Source organism: Chelon labrosus (assembly GCF_963514085.1).
Source record: "Chelon labrosus genome assembly, chromosome: 13".
In the NCBI taxonomy this organism is placed as follows: domain Eukaryota; kingdom Metazoa; phylum Chordata; class Actinopteri; order Mugiliformes; family Mugilidae; genus Chelon; species Chelon labrosus.
Window position 1 is genome coordinate 12,783,011 of NC_140346.1, and position 20,299 is coordinate 12,803,309.

The window sequence follows — 20,299 nt, forward strand, 5'->3', positions numbered from 1 at the left end:
GCAGGGTCTAAGAGATGTCCCTCAAGGCTCTACCATCACATTCACACACAGTCAATAAGTGCACTGGATGCACTGGCACAGTTTAAATTCAGTTTTACTCTTTTAATATGACTTGTAGAAACATAAAATAAAATCTTAAAAGTTTTTGGAAAAAGATGCATATACAAACAAATGATACCCATAATTATTGTCTCATACACAGTTTCCCAGAGAGGCTGGACCAGTGCTGTGGTTTTGTAGCACTTTAGCCTCAACAGGCCCCAAGTTAATGCCTATTAAAACCACAGAAGGCTATACTGTCTGGACTATGCCGCCGAAGGAAGGGACCGATGCGCCACAGGAGAGGGGGGACTGAAGGTTATTAAAAAAAAAAAAAGAAGAAAAAAAAATAAATGCAGGATTTTGCAGAGGTGAAAAGATGGTGGGGAATACAAGATGCTTTTAAAGGAGATTGAGATAAGGGCCATTAGGTGATGTCGCCGCACTGTCTGTGTGAAGACGCACCCAGCGCTGGCGCCTGTGCTCTGCCCAGCTCATGTCATATCAAAGTCAAACCAGACTGCAGGGCGAACACCCGCCTGCACGCACTGTCTTCAGCTGCTCAGGGGTATCTGGAGCACCAATCACACAGCTCCGCGAGTACTGTTATCTTAAAGTGAGGCTGTTTCTTGTCTGTGTTAGGGGCCATATTATCATGGGTCAGTTTGTCCAGTGTAGAGTATCACTCCTGACGTGTTTTAGAGCTGATGTTTTATGTGAGCTTTTACGGTGGAAACTTCAGGGTTACTGCTTTGACCAAGCTGGAGCTTTTTGTGGAAGGCTCACGTTAATGGTGGCTAAGTCGTCTACTGTATTTGTTACGTCCTTCAACCACAGTGGCAAGGATCTGTTTCTGTCAGCGTGTTTGATGTATTACAAAAACATCATGTGGAAACCATGTAATTAGTAGGAAAAAAAATAATATGTAAGGCTGCAGTGAAAATGTTGATTCACATTCTCAAAGCACGAGATGGCAACTTTGAACGGCCAATATATAAAGTCTAAAAAAACAAAGATGTGAATTAGTTAGTAGCACGCAAGCGACTCTTTGAAATAGCACCCCTTTGAATATCTGTGTAGCCGACTGTTTACAGGTTGAACAAGGGGAATGTCATAACTTAATCTGCTTTGCTCCGGACCAAATGTTCCCCCTCTAACATGAACATGTGCACTGTAGTTTATTGGGCGTCTGTGGCTCAGTAGGTAGAGCAGGTTGTGCTTGAGCAAAATGCTGAATCCCGAGCACAGAAGCGCTATATAAATACAAGACCATTAACCATTTATTGTGACTCCTGCTGCTGTAAATACTTTCAACCTCACCAAATCAGCAAAAGTTAACAGCTGATGAACTACTTACTCCTCTCTGAGTAACCATGGTTACAGACTGCATCATATCAGACCTGTTTTGTGGGATTAAGAAGATTTTTTTTTCTTCAGAATTGAAATGAAATTGGGGCTGAGTGTCATAGTCAGCCTTGTCTTTTAAGGTGGATTTCAGCCCTTTACAAAAATTAACAAATGATACAAAGAATATGCAAATTTAAATGATCCAAACACACGCATACATTTGTTTTACACTGTGAAGACAGGCGTGAGGCATTAGAACACTTTATATTTAGCATATTTGTTCGTTTGTAAAGTAGAAAATGAAGTATAAAGTCCTACTGGGGTCTTTTTCTCTGGGCTGTCGGCTGTGTTTTTGCAGCGTTCCTTTGTCACCCACCAGTGTGGCCAGGATGTGTATAGCAGACGAGGGACGAGTGGCAGGCCGGAGGTGGCAGGTGGCTTCTCGCCACCAGTCGTGGCGTGATGGTCGCTGTGATATTTCGGGGCTGAATAATTTACGCCGCAACAACACGTCTCCCCTCACCACTGCGAAATGTGGCTCCTGGCTGCATGTTTCATTAATGCCGTCGCCTCCAAACCCCTTCCATAATTCAGCAGGCACTAGAGGAGCCGCGATGTGTCGCCACACAGCTCACTGACACCAGGGACACGGAGAAAGCAGATAGAGTGAGGCCGGATGCAGAGGAGGTGAAAGATGGGGAGATAGTGAGGGGAGAAAGAGAGGGGAAGTGTAAAAGTGCGAGAAGGACTACAGTTCAGTGCTTCTGTCTTGTTGTTTCACCACCTTGTCCCAATTGGCAGGAAGATCCGGCCCATTTTACCGTGTCACTAGCAGAGGCTGAGCATTGTACCTACCATGCCTAAAAAGGACGATAAATTATTCACTCTTTGTTGTGCCCTCTTATGTGCTAAATACTGCTCATTCCCATTCATGATGCATGGGCATCATAGCTGTTTTGTTTGCTGCATGTTTAGTTAAAAGCAGTGGACAACAAATGCATTCACTTATAAATGATATTCTGACTCTTTAACTCTTTAGATTAGGTTTCATACACTGAAATCTTACGAAGTTCCTATGAGGAAAAAAGTTTAATTTATAAAAGTGGGATGGGTATGTGATTGTTACTTTAGAATAACCTAAAATGACCTTTGTGTGGCATAGTATAGTGGTTTTTATTTATTTTTTTCTTTCTCTCGTTTGGGTTAAAATCACAAAAAGGACCAGTCTACAGTCTATCCCGTAGATTGATATTTTATAGCCCAGCCCAGTCTGCCAGCTAAACACCAGGTCTGTCAGATGTTGGTCCTAAATTATTCATGAAGGTGCTCATGTCTGTAATTTTTGTGTCTGTAATTTCTGTGTCGAGTGGCCAACACTCTCATGGTTGAAAGCCTTTGCTGAAGGTGCTGAAGATTTGTTTGACTGCACGGTGAAATGTGCAGTTTCACACCTGCAACCATGCAGTTTGATTTATCGGGCTGTGAGGTGTGCGCTCTGCATCACCTCTGACTGATGTGAGCAAAGTGTAAAAACAGTAGTGATCTAATACAAATCACCACCCTTGCAAAAACTTATCTTAATTTTAAGATATTAATACTTCACTATGTTCAGCAATTGAAATTTATGTGGCTGTAGTGTGGACCAACACATTGAAATCAAACTGGCATTTATTGTAGATCTGCTGTTTCAGATTAGGATATTTTCCCCCTTTACACAAACTTAAGACTTCCACAGCTGTCATTTTGTCATTATTTCAATTTTTTGTACAGACTTTAATCTCAAACAGCTTCTATCCAACTTTGGCTTGATGGCCAAAACCTATGTCCAGTGTTTCCATAGATGAAGGAACTTCTTCCGTGCTGTGGATAAGTGAAATAGCTGCCTGGTTGGATGATCTGCAAAATTTTTCTCACCTTTGAGACCTTTGTTGGAGTTTGTGTGCTCTTGTGATCGTTGAAACTGTTGTTTGGCACAGCAGCCCTTAAACTTTCTGGGGGAAATCCTCAAGACATCAAATGCAAAAGAATCCCTTTACAGATGTATCTATGATGATGTGAGCCTCCCTACGCACACAGCCCAATGAACTCCATGAGTTGGAAAGGGAGAAGTTATGTGCAGGTATTAGAGTCCTGAAGTCCCTATTCAGCTCTATCCAACTTTGCGTCACAGGTGAAAGGTTCTGATTATTGTTTGCACCACAGCATTGACAGTTGGGAGCTTGTGGAGCAGAAGTAGTAGAAGTAGAAGTCAATCTGCTGATGTGTACCATCAGGCCAGGTTTTTTAAAGCGAATTGAGATGATTTGTATTGTTATTGACGCTATATAAATAAAATTGAATTGAACCAGGGGTGCCAAACACGCAGCCCATGGGCCAAAACTGTCCTGCAAGAGGGTTCAATCTGGCCCAGTGGGATGAAATTGCAAAGTAAGAGAAGAAGAATGAGCATGAGGAAAAAGAAGGAAGGCAGAAGGGAGGATGAGGCATAGGAGAAGTAGATGGGGAAGCAGGAAAAGGAGGAGGAGAAGAAGAAGGAAAAGGAGTAAGACGAAAAGGAGAAGGAAGAAGAATAAGGGAGAGGAAGAGGGTCAGAATGAGGAATAGAAGATGTGGAAAGAAGAGGAGAACCAGAATGAGGAATAGAAGATGTGGAAAGAAGAGGAGAACCAGAAGCCTTAGACTCTCGGCTGGAGTAGTGGTAACTTTAATGAGACGATGATGATGTTGCTGTTCAGACCCAGTAAACTCAATGTCTTGTATAGGCCAGAATATAATGGAACAATACTCAGGTCAGGTCATTTGCATTGAGCCCAGTGTTCTCATCTCAAACTTCCTTTGTATTTTGTGCTGTTGAATAGTAAAAATACAAATACCAACCTTTTCTGTTGTGGGTTTATAACGGTCCAATTCAGTTGTTTCTGGCCTTGTCACTTCAATTTTGTCAGTGAGAACTTTCTTCCTCAATACGCATCTCCACATGGAATCAGTTCCTTTCCAAGTGCAGCCTAGCAGATAATGGCTGTTTTGTTTAGTGGTAGATCTGCCTAAAGTACATAACATGAATTATTCATGTCCTGCTCAAGATTGCACTGGAAAGCAATTGCAAACAGTTTGCTGGGTTGAAGATGCACGTAAGGGGGGGTCCTTGTCGCTGTAGCTGCGTATTTAGCGAAAGTGTCATGTTTTATTGATGCAAACGTCCTGACCTCACTTGCTTTAGGGATGCACCAACCTGATGAAATCTTTGCCATGCTTCATTTCACCACTATGAGGCAACCACGCTGGCATGCAAGAAACTATCAACGCTCTCCTGCTGTTTCATTTTCCCCGTCTGCTTCTGCTGCTTTCCTTAGTACCACGCAAAACCCACTGAGTAAATTTCTTATTGGCTTTGTGGTGTTTTGAGGAACACTTGAGGAGGCTGTTTATGCAGGTAAACAGAATGGGTTTACCGTTGAGGAGAAGATATTCCCCACCGTTCTTCCATCTGGAGGCCTCATCTGCTTCTGGCTGAGGATTTACAGCTTGATATTATTAGCCCGTTGAGAAGTTTTCTGCTGACTAGTAGAAGAACTTCTGTTTGACCCTTCTGACACGTTTCCAAGCCAGTGAAGCTTCTTTTTGATTGTGAAGCCATGCTTATTCAAGGATATGATCTGCACAACATAGACACGAGTGGAGCCATTCTAGGATGAGGGCTTTTAGATCAATGTGCCTCTCCTGAGGGCTGCTGACTTTTTGCACTAACAATAGTACTGCAACAGTGATTTTATTGCAGGAGAGGTTTAAACACATCAGCTTTAGGCCAAGCGCAAGAAAAGACATCCAAGCTGTCTGAGGACACGGAAGCAAACATCGGTAGCTAAAAATGCTTCTTTGTTGCAAGCTTGTTTCAGCCTTAAAAGTGTCATAATGTATTACAGTGTCTGTGGATGTAGACTTGCTTCTTTCTCCTTGACAACGGCCTTTGGACCCCATTACTGCACTGTTTCTCTTTACTAGGTTTGTTATCACTTGCTTCACAAAACGTCATGTTAACTCATCGCACCGCCTGCGTCATTCTGTCTTTATCTGCATCAGTTTCACTATCCCAGCATTATGACTTGATAATGTTGCCTGGAAATCATTGTTGTTGAGATATTTCACTCAAAACCACAAATATCAACCTAATATGGGCATATTTTCTGATAGACAATTCAGCAGGTGTGGGTCTTATAGATGTCTCACTGCATTGGGCCGACAATAACCTGATGGTTGGTCAGAACCAAAGTCAGTAGAACTCATTGTTGGGATTTGTGTACAACACAGGTGTCAATCTATTCAGTAGTTCACGAGATTCAAATTCCTGACATATCTATCTAACAAATAATTTACTATATTTTTGGACACCGCCACAATTTTAGTAATTCTGTTTACCAAATATTCCACATATTCAGGTAACGATTATATAATAAATATGGGCTTGGTAAATTAACCCAATCATATATAGGATGTTCTTTTTTTGATACTTTGTTGAGAATCCTTTGCAAACATTGGTGTCTGGAACCAATGGACATCGCCAATGAATGGATTACCTCCTTTGTGATGCTTTGCCAAACCTTCACTGCAGCTCTCTTTAGTTGTTTGCTCCCAGGTTGCTTTCATGGTATGTTTTGGGTAACTGTCCATATGTACTGCTTTCTAATCTTTTTGTCGAATAAGAATGTTTTACTTGCACCAGGTACTCCCTTGAACAAGTGTTGTGAGTGCACAGCAACTGTGGTCTTCACCAAATGCACATGCACTAAATGGAATGAACTCCACTACCTGTCAATGAAACAGCTTTTCAAATTAGATGATCAAAAGCCCTTACTCTGGAGTACTGTAACTTGAATTAATTTTGGTTAACAGCTAAAATACCAAACACTGTGACAGTAACTAGAAATATATAGTATGTGTATGTGTCAAAAACCATAGATTTACATTTTAAAGTTGTAGGGAAGGTATATCCAGTCTGAACAATGAGCAACTCACAGTATTATCTACGACAGGCTCCTCTTGTAGAGAACAATCCTAACTAATACTACTGCTTAATGTCATGTTGGTCTTTTCGAAGGTTGTCCAAACATCTGTATTTACACCATGATACCTATTGTGATTTAATCAGATGCTGGACAAGTTGAGAGACCGCTGGACCAACACTGGTCTCTGGGAGAAGCTAGAGCAACACAAAACCGTGATCACTGAGCCCCGAGGTGGCGCCAAGGGGGACTTTGATGAGTTGCTTCAAACATACTATGATGCCATCAAATACTGTGAGGGACGAGGTGAGACTGGTACACAAAGTTTACATGAGATTGGCTGTAACAGATTGATCGGGGACTTGATAATCTATTTTTATTGGATCCCCCCCTTTTTTTCCCCCTTTTTTTTTTTAAATTTTTTAAGTTTTTTTTATGTTTTTCATCCCATACCTCACTTATACAGGACACATGTTTATGTACAATGTACATTTTGGTTTACTGCTACTACTACTACTACTACTACCAGTACTTTGTTTTACATTACTTTTACTACTTTAACTAATCTTGATTTACCAAAGAATGAATAGTAATAACCCAGAGTTGTTTTCTTGTCACGATGTTGATATACTGATGCTGATATATGCTGTATATGATTTATTTGTTATAGATGGTGCATTGCTGATTGCTGTGTGTAGGGGTAAGGTGAGCGAAGGGCTAGACTTTACAGACGACAATGCCAGGGCAGTCGTCGCAATTGGAATTCCTTTCCCGAACATCAAGGACCTCCAGGCAAGTAGAATCACAATGTGCAGATATTTTATACCAACTCTTTTCAGTGATACATGTGCATACATGAGTTGTTAACATCGGAAATACCGTCAAACGCCATACAAATGTTTGTATCTCCAAACCTCCTCAGTTAACCTTTCCTCGCTGTGTTCCATCTTTATTGATCCCAAACAATCAATCTGAAAATTGCGGAGACGGAGAAGCAGCTGGAAATACTAAAGCGGTGCATAGTTACATTTCTGGGGAGGTGCATGTCAGTTACGCCGCTAAGGTCTGCACTCTGCATAGGGGTCTGAACTGTCGCCTTAGCCTCTGCGTCAACTTAACACAGAAGTCTAAACCCCCTATCAGGCCCGGAAACAATTGTTGTAGGGTTGCAAGGACATTGTATGAAAAACCTCAAGAAACCAAATCAGCTTGTTGCCTTGTAGAAGCCAGGATTATAGTGCTGCTGAAGTTGTATACATTCATATTTGAATGTCCAAAATGGATCTTTGCCAAAAAAGAAAGTACTTCCAGTGACAATGAAAACCATATGTCTCTGGTATCGCTCAAAAATGGGTGCTAGAAATATCTCCTTTTTTACTCGTGCAAAACTGTACCAAACATAACAAAATGACCGTTATCTCCCCCTCTGTTTATCTCTGTTTATCTCTGTCATAGAATGTTTTATATTTAACAGCGATTGCAAATGTTGGTAAGGAAATCCTTTAGGAAAGCCATTATCGTCACCCTGATATTAATCCGTGTCCTCTTCTATACCTCATTTTTCTGGGTTCCAATATCTCAACACTTTAAATACCACGAAGACAAAAAAATATATATCTCACGGACATACACATGCACGCTCATACGACCCCTTATCAAATAAGAGCATCCCTTTTTGGTGATCCGTGAAAAAAAATCCCAAAGCGGTGTTGCTGTGTCCGCCCCGTCCTTCGCAGATAAAGTTGACCTTTTCTGCCTCCCACTTCTCCTCCCCTTTACTCCTCCTCATCCTCCTGTCAGAGCACGATGAAGCTTTCACTAACCTGTTCTGTCAGTGTGGCAAGACGTGTGGCTGATTGAAGCGTCCAAGACCCTTTCACCTTAGCCAAAGCTGTCAGTTTCACCTTTGTCAGCTCTCAAGGTTTCGCTTCTTCTTTTTTTCATTCTCATATTTATTTTGTGTTCGTTTGTTTTTTGAAATGTTCTACTTTTTGTTAGCGTTGCTGTTGGGTTACAGGTAGATGGTATAAATCACTCTGTAAAGAAGGCTATAATCGAGCCCTTGTTATAATAAGCAGCTGTAACATGACGTTTTCTGCCAATACTTAAAACAGTTTGGTTTGAAACACTGCGAGTCTCCACCATGGGACACTGAAACACCTAACACCTACACTAGTGAAATACAGTATTTAAACTCTCAGTCTATTATGGATGAATACTGGGAACAATTATTAATGTTTTATCCCAACCACCAAAACCCATTCACAGTCCATATAAGATGGGTTTAGGGCAGGTAAGGGAACGTTTTTGGGTACTGAGACAGACTTGATTGGATTACAGACTGTGCCCGTGCTTTCTTGGTTTTGATTTTGCCACTTTGAACTTGTTGGGAAAAAAAACAAAAAAAAAACATCTTGAATGTTACTAGCGTTACCCTTTAACTCATACTTTTGCCATTTTAGACTGTTGACACAAAGGAACCATATTTTCAAGTTTTATACTTGGGAAGACCAAGGCTGAGGATTGTTGTAGTTTGTTGTAGGGTACCGTACATTATAAGATATACCTTATTTGGTTGACGCAGTAATGGATTAAGCACAATAAAGGTCAATAAACAGTGTAATGAAAGTGATGAGTAACCGTGATGCTTGAAGCTCGTTAAATAATGCGTCTTGCTTGGAATAAAACAGGAGATGAGTGGAAGGGACACGACACCAGGGGGAGGATTGAGAAAGCCAAAGCTAGTTAAGGCCAAGGAGGAGCTGACCGAGCGTGAAGAGACTGTGCATTTCTAATGACTTATCTTGTGCTCCACATCAACAGCCTTTGTTCAACAGCCTTTGTTTATGTGCAACGTGTGCAGAGCTCCACGGAGAGCTTGCCATCTCTTGTCATAATTGTGCCTGCTGTAGGATCAGGTGGGCAAGGCTGATGGTGGTGGTGGCTGCTGACGCTTTAACTTTGTACTGCTTTTGACGGTGGCTGAGCGTCCCTTTCCCTTGTTAAATACACAACAAGAACTGGGTGTGCAATCTAAAACTATTTGCCTACCTAGCACTCTACCCTTTAAAATGACCTGAATTGTGTTTCCTGTCACTGTTTCAAAATAACAAGTCGGTATTTCATTAGAACTTGAGTCATACCACGCAGTTACACAGTTGACCAAGGTTTCAGATTAAACATGTTATGTTTCTCTGGGTTGAGATTTTTTTTGGACGGATGTATTCGATTATCGTGTGGAGGCGTTTATGTTGTGTCCTGACAGGCCACATTTCAACATCTCCACTTTCTTAATTTTCCCTTTTTTTGGTGTCTCTTTGAATCTTAGTCATCCGCACCTTCATTTCGGCCACCTTCTACTCTTCTCTAGTCGTCTTTTTGTCCTCCTCTTGTCTCCTCTTACAGTGGCAGAAGCTGTGCCCCCCAGAGAAGCCCTGGGGGGCTGTAAAGCTCTGTGAGCTAACCCCATTACACTGCTGGGAGGATGAGGACACTGACACTAATGACTGTGAAGCCATGCAGCTATCCTCTCGTAGCATGCAGAACTAACAAATATACTGCTGCAACACTTTGAAAGATAATAGGCTTTTTAAGGAACAGACACACAGAGGCACATGTATTAGTGTATCCACCACCAAATAGTCAATACTACTACACATGGCAGTTACTTCCATTGAAAGAAGAAATCCACTTTTTAGCTACCATATCATCTGAGTAATGATGCAATAGTCCTATTTAGAAACGCAGTGATCTATACTAATGTTGTTCTGGTTAAGTGTAGAGGCCTGGTACGGCTGTAAAATGTTGCTGAAATGGCCTCAAATCAATCTTTATTTATAACACAGTGCAGGTCTACCCAGCTCATATCTAAACTGAAACAGCTTGTTGCTGTTAATTTATCTTTTGCATCTATTGGTTGACCTAGTGGTTTTAAGAATTGAAAATGGGATAGGCCCACAAGACTCAGACACAACCGAAATGAATGTTAACATAAGGGGAAATGCGGTTTTAAAAAAAAAAAGTGTGTCTTTAAGTGTGGCACTAATAGTACTGCTGTATTTTTCAAATCAAAAACCTGATTTCCTACAGATTTCATGGGATTACTATTGCAGAGTTTCTCTCATGAGAGAAACATTATTTGGTAGAGGTCAGCTTTGTGACAGCTTTGCTCCTTTTACTTGACTTTTCTTCACACATTTCTGTTCATATTCTGTTGTTGGAGCACTTCACAAGTATTTTTTCTTGCCCAGTTTGTAAATATAAAGGTTTTCTTTGTTGCTGACATACCATCATGCTGCTGTTACTGCTCACTGCAACACAAAGCTGATTGATCTGCCAGTGTTACCCTCTGACAGTTCCTGACTCATCTTGCCAAACTGATGCTGCCTCGCAAAGTAGACAGTTTAAATTTTTTATTTCATAAAAATGTAACCGTTTTCTCTGACTTCTGCAGGACAGATTTTCTAAGGGTGTATAATACGCTACAGGACGCCCTGCTTTAAAGTTCATTTTAAAGCCCATTCATTGACGCCTTATGATATTTACACCTCATGTCTCACAGTGAAACTGGTTCCCTTAATGCACGTAGGCACATATACACATGCATGACATGTTGTTACATCGTCACTTCCATGCACTAATGCTAACATGTGCATTTTCTCTTAAGAGCACGCATGGACCCAGACATATAAACTCATTCATTCTGTGCCACATTCACACGACAGCACCCCATTGCTAGGATAAGAGGTGTAAGCCCAGCTTCCCTCCATTTAAACTACTCCAGCACCGTGGATGCCTGCACGGCCTGCATTCCCAGACAGGCATAACTCGCAGACGCTACGACCTAAGCACATAGCATGACATTTTACTGGCCTGTTGTGTTATTGTGACAAAGATCAAAGGTTGAACTTGAAAAGTCCTCTGCAGAGAAAGCCCTGTCAAAGGTGGTATTACATTTATGTTGAGTTTTTCCAATGGCATGTTTTTACAGTGAACAGTCACGTCCTGCGTGAGTAAGTCGAACAATAAGTTGGTTTAACAAGCAATAAAAAGACACTTACGACTGATAAGGCATCTCTCTTAGTTTAATGAAGGGCTCAGCCAGCCTCTTTGGCCGCCCTTTATTAAAGACACAAGCATTTTAATTCTAAGGCCAGAAAACATGTAAAGGGGATTTTAGAGGAATGTTGAAGAGTTCATGGAAATCTTCAAGAAGAGGGGATGATGAATGCTCCAGGCACACTGAAGGCTCTGTACATGTGGTTTTATCCTCAGCTGCTGAAAGAATGCGGTATAATACACAATCATCGTGTGCACTGTCCTTGTCAGCACAACAGGCCAGCTCTAGGAAAACTACTTCGTCGTATTTCTTTGGTTGATGTTCGTTCAAGGCTCACTCTTCAACATAATGACAACTCATTATATGACTCGGTACTTCAAAATTTATATTTGATACTGTTTCAGAAACCATATGAAAACAACATGTGACACACTGTGGTCGCTTAGTTTGGGGGATGTGAGCGCTAGGTTTCGAATCCTGAGTAAGTCATCGTGTTTTATTCATCAAATGTAATGCCATTAAATTGCGACTCTTTGGATAATTATTTAAGTTATTCTTGATGAAAAACAAGTCATTCCCTTTAATAAATTGAAATTATTTTGACTAAACATCCTAGGTAACCGTGAGCACATTTCTCACTATTTTCTGAATGTATAAACCAAACAATTCACCTTTGAATGGAGAAAATAGTCTGCAGATCCTTGAAAATAATGATTAGTTTCAGTCCTGCACAAAACTCCTTAACATTTTTAATCAACTGCAACAGTACATTATGCTATTACATTCATGCATTAATAATGTCACAATAATCTACTGATATAATATGTGCAGTATTTTGTATAACAGACAAGTGGGATATTTCTATTGATTGTGTACTTCTAGTACATTTTCCTAGTAATGTTTTGAATTCAGGGTTCTCAGTTATATAATACTTTTAATTAAGAAGATTTCAAAACTTTCTCCACCACTTCTTCTTTACTTACATTATTGTTTTCAGAGCTAACGTTGGACAGATTTTTCATTATGACTGCCTGATACACAGCAATCTGGCATAAGTCATATATTTTCATTGAAAGGAGTAACATTAGAATTATGTTAACCTACTATTTTGCTGTTATGATCTTAACAGATTGCAGAGCATGGTCATCAAATTCTGAAGCAGATTTGTCGTCTTGTTTCAGTGAAGATCAATGCAGCGTAAAGACGAGATTCAGACTGAAGTTGAATCTGTTGTCAACACATTTGTGACTTGATTCTACAATTTGAATGCCATTTCTGATGCCATTGCCGAAAGTCTGGATTAAGACCGACAAAATGAAAACGAACATGATGAGCAAATTCAAAAACTGTATTCAGAACGGACTGGATGTGGTTGAGCAACCCTAACGCTGCTGGGTGAGGCCTAAACAGGTTTGAATCAAAAGGAAACTGAGACAGGACACCGATGAGTCAAAATACCCTTGAAATCTGTTGAAATCAGTGCAGAGATCAAACAGTCATGAGACAAAGACAAGTTTGAGATCACTGCACCCAGACACAAATTCTCTTGTTTGATAGAGTTCAATATTAATTACCATCCAGAACTTTTACATTTTGCAGTGACAAGCATCGCTATTTATTATTATTTGAAATCAACACTTACTTTTAAGTACAAGATAAGAATAATTAGGCAGGGCCGTGTGTCGCCCTGGCATATTGGAAAGCAGTGTGATGCCCTTGTCACTGTGTGCGCGCACACACAAACACCGTGTTGAAGACGAGCAACTCAGCTGTCAGCTTAGCCACATGTGGCAGATGAGGCGCTCAGCAATCTCAGTGACAGGCACAAGATGTCCCGGACTGCCAGGGGCGCGCGCAGACACTGACTTCCACACACACACCCTGCGTAAAATGTAGCTCAGACCGATGCGCTCAGCTGCGAATCATGCCTAGTAGTCAAATATATGTTTTTAGGGATGAACAGGTTGCTGTGGAGGACAAGGCCAAAGCAAGCGAGTGATCTCTTGACATTTTAACTAATCCCTTCTAGCTTGTGGTTTCTTGCACATTTGCAAGATTCGCTAGCAGCCAGAATTGGCTTTTTCACATATGCAACCTGTCATGTTAGATTGGACGGTGACATGGTACAGAGCAGGGATGTGATGGCTCGGATGCAGAAACGGACTGTGATTGGATTTAGATGACACCGCTGGCTCGAGGCTACTGGCCTTTCTCTGGGTTTAGAAGTGGATTCTGTAACTGCTCTGGTGTCTCATATATTGGCAAACCTCTCACCATGAAGCCAGCAGCATATCCAAGACTCGCTGTGATACAGCTCAATGAGTCTCTCCCAACTGACAGATTGACCCACTGCTGTATTTTTCTCTGGAAGAAACTGTGAAATTATTCAATCTCCTTACGCGTTTCGGGCCTCCATTCTATAAAAATCTATAAAACTTTGTGTGTTAGGGTGGTTTTCATGCTTCTTAGGTGAGGTGTGATTAGTCATAGTCCAACTTTTGGGGTGACATTTAGGATTTCCTGTGAGTCTGCTTGTTTGTTTACATACATAAGCCCCGGCAGACCACGGCGGCGTTGCGTGATGCCACGTGAGGGAACAGGCTGTACCTGCCACGGCCCCCGTGTTTGGTGGCTCTGGGCGAACACACGGTACCTGTCAAAAGCAGTTAGAGCCCCGTTCAACAGTCTGCCCTGCATGGCATCCCGTCAGAAGCCAGCTGAACTTTTCACTTGTCAATTCTGAAAGGTTAGCGCTAAAATCCGCAGCGACAGATGCAAATGGATTGATGCTTTCTTGGCATTTTTGTGCAGGGACGCTTCACGTCGCCTAGACCACCTTGTCTACCCCATCGTACCTCCACTCTATTCTGTCACTGCCTCTCTTTAGCACGTCTGTTCCCCTTTCAGAACACATCTGTCTGCGGAGGCAGCTAATACCGCATCACTTCAGGCCTCGAGTAATATTTTTGGGGATATTTGGTTTGTTTGCCCTAGATCTCCACATGTTATGCTCCTTCATATTCTATATTAATCAAGGTTGTTCTCTAGCATTATGCATGCATGAAACCTCTGTTCCCAGGTGCTGTCACACAAAGGAAGCTATTGTTTTCCAGAGGAGGGTTTTAGTGTAGTATGTCAGCTTGCCTTTTTGTAGCTGGTAACTTCTCCAAGTAACTGCTATGGGGTCATGCAACAAAGATTTCACCAAACTCTTTATATTTTTGGACATTTTATAAATTAGATGAGCATCTGATTAAATAAGAAATAGCTCAAATTATTCAATTAAAAGTTACAGTACATTCCTAGGGCACTAAACCGTAAGAGCTCATAGATATGGGGAGCTGTGTGCCTGCTTTGATGGGTTAAATTTGGAGAATAAATTCCTTCTATCCGTCTACATGACAAAGAAAGCTGATTCGATTTGATAGGTATGTTAACAGTAACCAAAACAACTAAATCAAATCTGAGAATGACCGGTATCTGTGCATCTTTGATTTAGCTACATTTAGTCTGATTATTCAGTAATCACTTCGGTTGTTTGTCGTTTTCAGGTGGAACAAAAAATGAAGTACAACGATCAGCACTCTAAGTCCAGAGGTCTTCTCCCAGGTAACCGCTGGTATGAGATTCAGGCCTACAGAGCTCTCAACCAGGCCCTGGGGAGGTAAAGAGCCATTACAGATTGTCTTCCAAAAGATTTACTTTAGTGTCGTCTGATTTTTATGTTTCAACCGTAATACTTATTTTAACAGGTGCATCCGCCACAAGAATGACTGGGGTGCTCTAATTCTAGTGGACGACCGCTACAGGAGTAATCCCAACAAGTACATCACAGGTACTCAGTGCTGTGTCAGTAGCAGCCTGCACAGCTTCTCACTTTGAACAGCAGATGGCAATAGTTATCCACTGTAAGATTTTTGGCAGCAATCGCCTCTGCTCTTATTTCAGGTTTGTCCAAATGGGTCCGGCAGCTCGTCCAGCATCACGACAGCTTCAGTAATGCCATGCAGTCTCTGGTAGCGTTCTCTAAGGTGCAGCAGGAGGTGGAGGTGGCTCCTGCAGACAGTCGGACCCCCAGCTTAACAGTTGCATCTCCCAGGAGTCACTTACCAGTAATTGTAGAGGCACAGAGTCTGCCCAAGGCTTCAGAACCTCTGATTCTCAACTCGTGTGCCAAAAAACCTGAAACCCTGGAAACAAGCCCCTCGACCACAAATTTCTTTTCCCGTACACAGCTGAGAGCTGAACAGAGAGAAGCAGGTGAGATAAAGTGGAGTACTGAAATAAGCATTTTGAAGCTGTTAGGTTATTATGTCACTCAAGTCCTATCCAAGGCCTCAAAAATATACCACTTTATATTTTTGTAAATCAAAACTGGTCTCTGCCTTGTCTATTAATATCATAGCATATCTGACAATTTAATGTCAGTCCTTGCTTGGTTAGGAGAGATTTAAATTTGATTTATTGCAATATTTTTGCCACCTTTAGTGTAGCTTGTGTGTCATACATTTAGGAAATAAGGTCTTGAATGTAGAAAGGGGGGCTACTGTACTGTATGGCCATTCTCTGTTCTTTTTTTCTTTACTAATCCTCCGAAAAGAACAAAACCCATGCACCATAGTACATGGTACTTGCACTAATACAAAAACAAGAAGTAGAATGCTGTCAATAGCTGGCCCTTTAAAAAATAAATAACAAAAGCAACACTGTTTTAGGTTGTTTTTCAGTTTTGCGATTTCCCCACCTTGAAACTGTCTCTACGTCTCACCTGGGCATGACGCTCATTTCAGACAGCCCGTTCGATGGTTGCGCAGTTTCTGGAGTCGAATAGGACATGTCTGTGCCCAACCATTTCTGTAATTTGCATATTTGCAGCACTTGGCAACATTATCAAATTTTTACATATTTGGTGCTCTAGTAGTGAGTACATATCCGACAACAGAATGGTTTTTGTGGGACTGTGTTAAAATATACAGCGTAGATGCAGCGCAACTGTGGTTCACCAATGTGTGTTTAGACAATAATGGTCAAAAAACTGAATAACATACTGCTGTAATGTTATGCTCTTGGTAGTATGCATTTACTGTTGCTTTGAGCATTGAGTATTCTTTGAAAGACAGAAAACGTAGAATGCTGTCATCTTCTTATTTAAGGATGAATGTAAGAATGGATTTATTCGTAATAAATTAGATGTCTTGTCCCGTCCTCTGCGGCCAAACCTCTGATGAATGAAACCAGAAAAGATTTTAGCCAATAGAATTACACTGCTGCCACTGTCTGGGACTGAGCCTAACTTATTTTTTCATGATCTGTGACATTTAAGGTGGCCGCGCACTAAAACGACACAGATTGAAAGCGTATTGTTTTTGAGTGTGTGAGCGTAAGTAAAAGGAAATGTGTCGCGGCAGCGTGTTAACACGTCGCCTTGCCGAGCACCCATTGTCTTTTAGGTCATGACAAGGTTGAGCTCTCATCCCCAGTTGAATTCATGCCCCCACCCATGCCCCCACCCACGGTAGTTGAATTGGGGGGGGGATCAGTTGAGTGGCTTGCCTCATTACTGTAAGGTCTTTTGCGTGCCTGAGTGGCGCTGGAGCGAGCTGATGAGCAGATGTTGGACTGTTGCTTTTAATTAAATCCCCTTGACCTTTTGTTTGGGTTTTATTGAGCGTATACGCATATTTACTATATCTTACTTTATAAACCCGCCTTGGCAGCTATGTTATTCTACATACCTGTCTCATCTCATAGTGAGACTTGGACACTTCTTTGTCAGTCTTAAAATGTTTAATGAATAAAAAGTGATGTTTAATATTAAAAACACACTGTTTTGTTTTCTCAATGCAGAACAATCGAAGATGCTGCCTAGCACCCCAGCCAAACCGCTCTCGCATCAAAAAAGAACACCTCACTCTCTGTACCCCATTTTCACCCCCAGCCCTGTCAGCACCTGCTTAAAGAAGCCACTTTTTAACAGAAAATCTCCCAGTAATTCCAGCCAGAGCTTGGAAACCTTCAGTCATTGTGAGGACAAAGAGAACCACAAGATCTCCTCTCCCCTTCTGGAGACGGAGGCGTTTTGTCTTAAACAAGGCGCTGGAAACGGTTCCAGTGAAGTCAAAGTTCAACCACGGAGTCCGTCTCCAGAGCCTCCCGCAGTAACTGCCCCTCCCAGCTGTGAAGGGGAAACCCCCTCAGCAGGCAATTCAGATGAAGACGATGAGGACCAGACCATTTTCTATACTCCAGAACTTTTTGAGGGTGAAGAAGACGAAGGCAGCCCACAGGCAGAGACGAGGGCAGAATTACCTCTCGAGATGGTCGTATCGGCAGAGAGCCAGGACTCGCTGTCGGAAGGACTTCTTGGCTCCGAGCGGGCCCGAGGGCACGCCTCTGCTCTTGACGGACAGAGTGCTATTTCAGACAGGAAGGAGGGCGCTGAGCTGTCACAGGGACAGGAAGGAGTAATCGCAGGACAGAAGCAAGGTGAGGAGGGACAGGAGGTTGAGACCCAGATCAGACAGGCAGGCAGTAAGCTTCACAGGCTGTCCAAATCCAGGCAGACAGCTCCCACTGCAACAGGTAACCAACAATCTGGACACGAGAAGTAGTGTCTTATATGCAGATTATATGTCCAATGCACATTCTGCTGCCAAATTTAAGCAGTGCACTCTCATTGAAACAAATTTTAGTGCAATAAAATAAAATATATAATAAAAATATAATTAGCGTTTCACTGATCATATTTCAGTATTTCTTTAACACTATGTTGTAAAGAACGTTTATGGCATTTAGCCTACACACTACCGTTCATGCAGTAGACGATGAGGTTCCAGCCATCTCAGCTCAGCTTCTCATGCAGGGTGACAGCTCATCTTATTAAGGCCTGCTCTCAGTTAAAAACAAAAACAGTATTGAAATTGCCACACTGATTAAATTTCTGTTTAAACAAATCATTAAAATACAAAAGGCACGAGTTCATTTGGGTTCCGCAAAAATACGTAATCACTGACTTCAATTTTAATGATGTGTTTGTAGATATTGGCTGCGGGACGTGGACGCTTAAGACATGCTCGATTTGACCCATTTATTTTTTTCAGTTTCACTGACAGTTATGTAATTATGAGCTGTACGTTTTAAACGGTATTGTACATTTGTTTAATTTGTTTCAGCTTCAGTATAAACATTTACATACATTCTGGTAAGTCACAATAAAATTAAATGTTAACATGTCTGTGATTTTTTTTTTTTTTCAAGTAACCTCTTTTTTTTCTGCAGCTACTATGAGATGTTTCCAAATGTTAGCAGTGGAAGAAATTTATATGTGCTCTATTAGATAAAGATGCCCTGAATATCGAATTTTACTTAAAGTGCATATATCAGAAAAAGAACTGGTTTAAAGGTTAAAAAGTTAAGTAATTACTGATGCCGATGATTTTAATATGCTTGAGGTATTTACTATTGTGACTGGCGCTGGTTGAGCTAACCACTATTTAGAGGTTAGAGGTTAGTCTATCACACTGCATCACATTTTATAAATTAATCGTATCTTTAGAAATATATAAAAAACGCTAAAGAAAGACAATCAGCAGTTTAAACTTGCAGAGTTCAGTTGTCTTTCTTTAGCATTATTTGGATATACCATGACCTAAGTGACTGAGACCTTTCACAGACATATTTAGAGGTATCATAATCCTCCAAAGTGACAAAGCTGAATATACGTCACTTTCGTAAAAAACATAAATTTGTTGGCTGTTACACTGCTACCTCTACTAAAATAATATCATTGTCCTTAGATGTTGTTTCACTTTTGTATTGTTGACAGATTTAACAGACAGACAGATTTAAACCTTCATTTCTTATTTAATATTATTTCTCCACAGAGGAACAACGGTCATTTGTGACCTGTGCACGTACAGTTCAGCCTCTTTGTGTAATCAGCAGTTTAAAGGCTGCATTTGATTGAGCCTGAGGAGCTGATGTCATTTAATCAAGCCAATGCTAAATGCAGAGTCATCAAACAGGCTAAGTTGAAGGGAGACAGAATAATGACATTAAACGTGATTACACTGATGTGATTTGTCTCATTACGGGACAAACTTCACCAATGTGTGATTTGCGCAGACTGGCAGAGTAGACAAGTGTTCCATTAAAGCCTTTTTTATGCTCATCAGCTGCCTCCCCAAGACCCTTGTATATGCAATCGTGCATGACCACTCGTTAATATAATCAAAACTCAGAGCGTGGAGGGGCCAGCGAATGTGTGTTAAAAGCACTTAATAGTGAACCCGCATTACTGATAGACTCAGTAATGGCTGTGAAGGGCAGTTTTTTTGCCATTCACCTAAGTCAGCCTTTTCCCAATCATTAAAGCTACACTAAGAAACATTTTTATTTAAAAAAATGAATAAATAAAATACACTGGAGACAAAACCGCAAAGTGGAAATACAACAGGAAATGTGTCCGGTCCACATTAACTGTAACCCCACAGATTTTTCACCAATTGCCCAAATTGAGTTCTGGCACTGAGTTTCGTCTAGCATAGTTTAGGATAAAGTGCAAATTATCTTCATTTTGATTGATTTTGGCTGAAAAATTCCAAATACAGCAAACGTTGCCTGCCAGCCAGGGCTTTTTATTGCAGTTCCAGCAGAGACTGGACTTTCTCTGTATCAAAACCTGGCTAGCATGAAGGGGCAGTGCATGCCACTTAAACTATTTACAGTAATTGGTGTCCAAAGCACAATCAGGCAGACCAAAAATATCTATGCCATTAAAGGATCAGTACATCAAGCTTTGACACTAGTACAAATATAGAATTTGCTAAATAAAGAACTGTCTAGTCATTGTCTC

General features: G+C 41.2%; 1 protein-coding gene across 1 annotated transcript in view; it reads left to right on the forward strand.

Annotated features, from left to right (window-relative positions):
• Positions 1-18,939, forward strand: part of brip1 (BRCA1 interacting helicase 1) — a 36,612-nt gene extending 17,673 nt beyond the window's left edge. The window contains exons 15-20 of the mRNA XM_084558379.1: positions 6,533-6,692; positions 7,057-7,178; positions 14,997-15,109; positions 15,198-15,280; positions 15,394-15,705; positions 17,293-18,939. Coding sequence (XP_084414505.1) covers positions 6,533-6,692; positions 7,057-7,178; positions 14,997-15,109; positions 15,198-15,280; positions 15,394-15,705; positions 17,293-18,056 — 1,554 coding nt within the window. The 3' untranslated portion in view covers positions 18,057-18,939. The remainder of the gene's footprint in view (positions 1-6,532; positions 6,693-7,056; positions 7,179-14,996; positions 15,110-15,197; positions 15,281-15,393; positions 15,706-17,292) is intronic.
• Positions 18,940-20,299: the final 1,360 nt, after the last annotated feature.